The sequence below is a fragment of the Lactuca sativa genome, chromosome 6 (assembly GCF_002870075.4).
Source record: "Lactuca sativa cultivar Salinas chromosome 6, Lsat_Salinas_v11, whole genome shotgun sequence".
In the NCBI taxonomy this organism is placed as follows: domain Eukaryota; kingdom Viridiplantae; phylum Streptophyta; class Magnoliopsida; order Asterales; family Asteraceae; genus Lactuca; species Lactuca sativa.
This window is the reverse complement of record NC_056628.2, coordinates 205,725,206-205,731,705: the sequence shown is the minus strand read 5'-3', so window position 1 is coordinate 205,731,705 and position 6,500 is coordinate 205,725,206. Positions and strand designations below refer to the sequence as shown.

The 6,500-nt window shown below is 33.2% G+C and overlaps 1 protein-coding gene across 1 annotated transcript; it reads left to right on the top strand.

Annotated features, from left to right (window-relative positions):
• Window positions 1-3,010: 3,010 nt before the first annotated feature.
• On the top strand, window positions 3,011-6,141 carry LOC111914204 (novel plant SNARE 13). The gene is made up of 9 exons (XM_023909984.2): window positions 3,011-3,475; window positions 4,342-4,434; window positions 4,503-4,596; window positions 4,680-4,717; window positions 4,799-4,896; window positions 4,997-5,133; window positions 5,208-5,300; window positions 5,400-5,474; window positions 5,790-6,141. Exons 1-9 carry the CDS (start codon window positions 3,396-3,398, stop codon window positions 5,901-5,903), a joined length of 822 nt encoding a protein of 273 aa, XP_023765752.1. The 5' UTR covers window positions 3,011-3,395; the 3' UTR covers window positions 5,904-6,141.
• The last annotated feature ends 359 nt before the right edge of the window (window positions 6,142-6,500 follow it).

Below are 6,500 nucleotides of genomic sequence, written 5' to 3'. Positions count from 1 at the left end.
TCGCTTGGACGCACAATATCTTATTATGGATGTAAGGGGATCATTCCACGCTTTAGTGACTTGGAAACCCTCTTATTTATGAACATATGTTAAGGACCTAACGTTTAATCTACGGGTTATAACATTGACATGTTATCTTAAGTTGGGATCTTCCCCAGAATTTCTTAAGTTAGGATATTCCCCAGTGAATTTCTTAAGTTGGGATATTCCCCAGTGAATTTCTTAAGTTGGGATCTTTCCCAATGAATTTATTAAGTCAGAATCGTCCCCATAATTCCTAAGTTGAGATTTTCCCTAGTTACTTTTCTAAGTTGGGAATTTCCCCAATATTTCTTAAAGAATGGATTTTTCCCTAGTAGAAGCTAAATAGGGATTTTCCATAGAAAATTCATAAGTTGGATTATATTGAGAGGGATCCTTCCTTATACAAACTACAAGATCATGGGGAACTAAAGGGCTTACAACACATAATTTCTCCTAAGTCAAAAGGCTTCAAAAGGTCAAAACTAAACCTAAGGATCATCAGTATCTATCTATCATTATTTCTTAAAAAACTATTTTCCTACATTATAACTAAAGGTGGTAGTGGACTGAGAAATGTGGTCGAAGACTTGAAACAAGAACAACATCGGTAAAGATGAAATCAGAAAAACAAAGATTAGAACTATAAGAGATACTTACTGCTTGAGAAAAAGTGACCAGCTTCCTGAGTGCTTCCTCAGCTCCAAGGTTTTCTAGGTGCAGATCCGTGACCTCATCAATTTTCCTCTTCTGAGAACCTAGGGTCTTAGTAGTAAGATCAATATGAGCCCTCTTCGGAGGAAGAGAGGGGGTAGATTTTTCCTTCTTGACCACGATCATACCACTGGACATGTCATCTTCGAAATCAGAGAGGCCAAATCGAGCACTGGATCCTATTGTAATGAAGGATCCCCATTAGTTTAGGATCCCAAAATTAAATCAAGCAAGGAAAAGAGAGCAGGTCCTTATGGGTAGCCATTGACGCGGTGTTGGAAGAGCCCTCCTGGAGACTAGAGTGTTCAAGCTTGAAGAATCTATCAGCCGTAGATAGAGTGAGAAAGTTTCCAATTTTGTCTTCAGTATACTTAGTGGCAGGAAAAATTTATTCAAACTTGAACGTTGCATCACAATAAACAAAATAAGAAAGGGAATTTCAAGATCCTTACAAGTAATGAGTAAATCCTACATTGTTGACCCAAGTTCTCGGCAGGAGATCCCCGTTGAGAATAGAGTCACGTCTCATAAAAAAGTACTTCTACTTATAGGCTCTGTCATTGTGTTTTGATTTCCAAACGAGGGGATATTTATTGGGTTTGAGCTTGAGCAAAAAATAGGAGTTCCCAAAGGTAGAAAGATCATAAACATGAGCCAGTTCAGCTAAGCCTATGCCTAGATCATAACAAGATCCTCCAAATGAAAGACATGACTTGGATGTATGAGATTTTTGTGGTTTCAAAAAAAATCAGAGATTTCAAACCCAAAGAAAATGGGTATTTCAAACCCAAAGAAAATGGGTATTTAGGAAACATACCCAATATAGAGAAACAAAATCAAGCTGAATCGAAGCATCATAGGACCTAACGATCGTATTTATGGGAAAACCCCCATTGGCTTTTAGGGACCCGATATCTTCATTTTCAAAAGAGCAAGTCTCACTATAGGTGAATAACTTTTGGTCAATGAAGTCGTTATAAGAAGGGTTGTGATAAAGGCGCGAGATCGAGCGATCTTTTTACCTATGGTTGAAAGAATGCAAAAACTAAAGAGAAGGAAGAAGAAGAATACCTTTGGAGATAATTGGTGATGATAAGAAGAAAATAAGAGCAAGTGAAAAAGAAATCTCTCAAGATTTACCCCTATTTATATAGGTAATAGAGGAGAGAGGATTGATTTGACCGTGCCATCATGACCATCAAACAGATAAAATTCTATCCGTTAGGGTTTCAATTCCAAGAAACTTATCTCCGTTTAAACGAAATTATACCTTTAAATATTCAAAATTAACATAAAAATATTTCTCATGTATAATTTAGGGGCAATTGTTAGGGCCAATATCCTCAAATCCTATTCACGATCCCAGATCTCAAAGATATCTGAGGATCCCTAAACATATTCTAGGATTTTAACTATTATTATTATTATTATTATTATTATTATTATTATTATTTCTTAATATAATTTACTGGCTATATGTCTTGCTTATTTCTCACATGTGAAGAAATAGTTAACATATGACTCATTCTCAACGCACAAACTTTTTAATCAGACAGAAGACTCGAGAATACCAAGTCAAACCAACATATTCATATTTATTCGAGAGGATCCCGGAAATATCGGACTTATGGTTGCTTAGACTCGACAATAAATACACATGTACAATGCACACTACACACAACTAGACTTGGTGTAACATTTGTACTCATTTACACACTTTCATTTTTGTAATTCATATTTCAATCAATAAAATTAAACAACGCAAGTGATTATTATCACCTTCTAAGGTTTTGTGTCAGAGATCCTAACAATGATTGACGACTTTCCTTATAAATCACTTGTGCAACATTGTTCTAATTTCGTTAATTACTTCAACTACAACACTACAACCTCTCATTCGCTTTGGTTGATATTCATTTGATCGATTTTTGACAAAAAAACAACATAATTAATCATATGTAAAACTAAACATTCCAAACAAACTCAATCAAAGCTTCCGATTCATAACAACTATCAAACAACCCTTACCTAATCTTTATTATTTATTATTGGTCATTTGTGTCTAAAAACTTATTAAAATTGAATGAAGACAATGTAGTACTTAAAATTTGATAATTATTTCTTTTTTATATAACACACATGTTTAACAAAAGTTCATATATAATAATGTAACGAATTTATGTTTTGCGAAGCTAAAAGTAAAGAGTTAAAAATAAAGATTATGAAAGAGAAGAAAGTCAAATCATGAAAAATACCAAATATGCCAAAACCCTATATTTCAATTTGTATGGCGACTTTACAGATGGACACAGCGATTACAGGCTAACCCCTCTCTCCCTCTCTCCTATCACACTCTTCTTCCCTTCCCCCAATCTGTTTTTGTGAAACCCTAGGAAGACATACCTACATCTACATGCTTGCCCTGTAGTCTCTGTCATTCTTGTTTTCTCAAAAATTCCCATACGGATTTTTAACTTGTTCATCACAGAAATACCAACAAGATACTTCCCCCGATTTATATTATTGTATTTTATTTTATTTGGTATGGTGAAGAGGGGTAGACAAGAATACAATGTTACGTTGTAACGATCTTGGAAATTGACGTTCAGGGTTTCTTTCAAGGCTGTGAATTGAATTTCTAACTGGAGTAGGTCTTAACAATGGCGAATCCGGATTTGCAAATGAACGTTCAAATGGAGCAGATCCATGGAGAAATTCGTGACAATTTTCGAGCCCTCGCGTATGTTTAACATCATTTATGTTTGCTTTTTTTTTTTTCTTTATATCCCTGTAGACGTTAATAAGAACTATCGATCTTTGTTCGTGTGGTTTTCGATTGAAATTTTAGTGTTTGTGAGCACACTGGAACTTTCAACTTATTGTGCTTCAGTTTCAGTTCCAACCCGTGGAATTTGAGCTCGAAAACAAGGGTGAATCACTTTAGTCTCTACGTTTAAAGTAATTCAACGAATGATATTGTGATTTTCTGTCTCATAGGGTACACAATTAACAGTCGTAAATTACAGGCTAAAAGTAGTAATCTTAGAATCAGATATTTCCCCAAGGCTAGCTCTAGGAGGTCCAACTGTAGGGTGAAAAAAATTCTGTTTTTAAGTTTTTTTTTTTTGGAATCTACAAGTTGTACTGTGGGAGTTGATGTTAGTAAAATTAATAGGTGTAATATCATCTGAAATCATAGAAGAACATTTGTCTGGAGACTTTATATGTAACATGTCAGCATCATATTAGGCTAGACTTTAGTGTTAGATTTTCATGTAGTGTCTTTTGCTCTAGACAACTTATTTTAGTGTCATGAACCCATTTTAGGTAATTGGATTTTATATGAGTATGCTTGAGTATCTGTTATCTGAACACTTGGTGCACTTTAATATCCTTAGAACCCACATGATCATTTGGCTATAAATTGTTTCATTTTTTTTTATTCTGAGATTTACAAAAAGTTGAGATATCATCACGTACACTGCCTTTTTGATTTTTCACTTATTATGAATTTTGTTTTACTTGAAAGTATGTTGAGTGTGATATTCTTGTTTAACTTGATATTGGGATTGTGATGATTGATTATTAAATTTGTGTTGGGTTCAGAACTGGGTTTCAGAAACTGGACAAGATTAAAGACTCCAGCAGACAAAGTAAACAATTGGAGGATCTTACAGGAAAGATGAGAGAGTGTAAAAGGTATACAGAAAGTGACTCACTTTAAACAAACCATACACACTTATGACTTAACATTTGTTGTGTTTAAGGTTGATCAAAGAGTTTGACCGTGAAATCAAAGAGGAGGAAAGTAAAAATCCTCCAGAAGTCAGCAAGAAACTCAATGACGAGAAGCAATCGATGGTAACTTTATTTTAGCTTTCAATATAATATACAAAGGAAAAGAAAAATCTCATTTTACAAAACGATTCTGTGTTTGCTTGCAGATCAAAGAGTTAAACTCATATGTGGCCTTGAGAAAGACGTAAGCCCATTTATGTTCCTTCTCATCTGATGATTTCAATTTTCATTTAATTTTTTAATTTTTTTTTAAATGAAATCCCAGATACCAAAGCACTCTTGGAAATAAAAGGGTTGAACTTTTTGACATGGGAGCAGGTGGTAGTGAGCCCATGGCTGATGAGAATGCTCAGGTGGCATCAGGTGAGGTCATCATGGAAGGAATATAACAAACAAAGTTGTTTTAATTAATTAATTAATTTAAAAAATAAAAATAGGTGAGTGATTTTATTTCGTGTGTTAGAAATGTCGAATCAAGAGCTTGTTCAAGCTGGCATGCAGACAATGAATGAGACTGATCAGGCCATCGAACGATCCAAACAGGTTGTTCAACAAACAGTTGAAGTGGGAACCCAAACTGCTGCTAATTTGAAAGGCCAAGTAAGTACATTTTCATTTTTTTTTTTTTTTTTTTTAATATTATATTGCCTAATTACTCTTGAATAATTTTTCAGACTGATCAAATGGGTCGAATCGTGAATGAACTTGACACGATTCAATTCTCAATTAAAAAGGCATCTCAGCTTGTGAAGGAGATAGGACGACAGGTTTTGTCCACAAAAACAAAAAAAAATAATAATAATAATAAATATATATGTTTTTGATCTTGTTTACTAAAATAGAACATATTATATGTTTTTGGACAGGTGGCAACGGATAAATGCATCATGCTATTTCTATTTCTTATCGTGTGTGGGGTGATTGCTATTATTGTCGTGAAGGTAAATGTCAATCTAATTCTAGCCTTACATAATTGGGAAAATTGCAGACAATAATATGGTCAATCTACTTTAACCATATTTCTACCAATATCGGCATTGTACTTTATTTGCTACGTATTGCCATTATATAAGTAAGTATGTTATGTTGCTATTATGCAGTTAAGACTTGTTTCTGCGCATCTGCTATTATTCTTTTGTAAAGAAAAATGTAAATGTATTGCTATAATTGGTAAAAAGTAAAGTACATTGTTTATATTGATAAAAACGAGTGAAATTTGTTGCTAATAGTTAATTGTTTGATGAATTAATTATTAGATTGTGAATCCCAACAACAAAGACATAAAAGATATACCGGGGTTGGCTCCTCCGGCTCCTGCTTCAAGGAGATTATTGTATGTAAGGAGGTTTGCAGAAGAAGACCATTTTTGATTGGGAGATGAGATGAAATGTGATGTGATGATTGTTTTAATGGTGATATGTATTGTGTGAATGTGTATTCTTTCTTTTTTCTTCTTCTTATTATTATTATAAGAGATGTGCATATACACTTCAAGTTTCTCCTGTAAATGGTGATGGTTGCTTTTGTGTTGTTTTTTATATGGTGACAACCATCCTTCAACATTGTACCCCTTCAATTATGTTGCATTATCTTTTTATTCTTCAAAAATTTGATTTTCAAGTAATGTATCAACATATGAAATCCTACATCTGTTAATTCATTTGTCATTTAGTATACACTCCTGCATAACAACTTGAAGGAAAGTCGGCTGTTTACCTTCAAAACCAGATATATATATATATATATATATATATATATATATATATATATATATATATATATATATATATATATATATATATATATATATGACAATTTAGCGTTGACTTTAGACAGAGAACAACAGAAAAAACTATATTAACATGAATATTGCCATATAAAATGTTTATGTTTAGGATACCTCATTTTATCTTCTTTCCACATCATATCCAAAGCTTCAAAGCTCTAATATACAATTGGATAAACAA

Excerpts from the sequence above, each read along its gene's own strand:
- LOC111914204 (XM_023909984.2), top strand. The coding sequence starts at position 3,396 with ATGGCGAATCCGGATTTGCAAATGAACGTTCAAATGGAGCAGATCCAT. Across the intron at positions 3,476-4,341 it reads GACAATTTTCGAGCCCTCGC|AACTGGGTTTCAGAAACTGG; the intron begins GTATGTTTAACA and ends TGTTGGGTTCAG. Across the intron at positions 4,897-4,996 it reads GAATGCTCAGGTGGCATCAG|AAATGTCGAATCAAGAGCTT; the intron begins GTGAGGTCATCA and ends TTCGTGTGTTAG.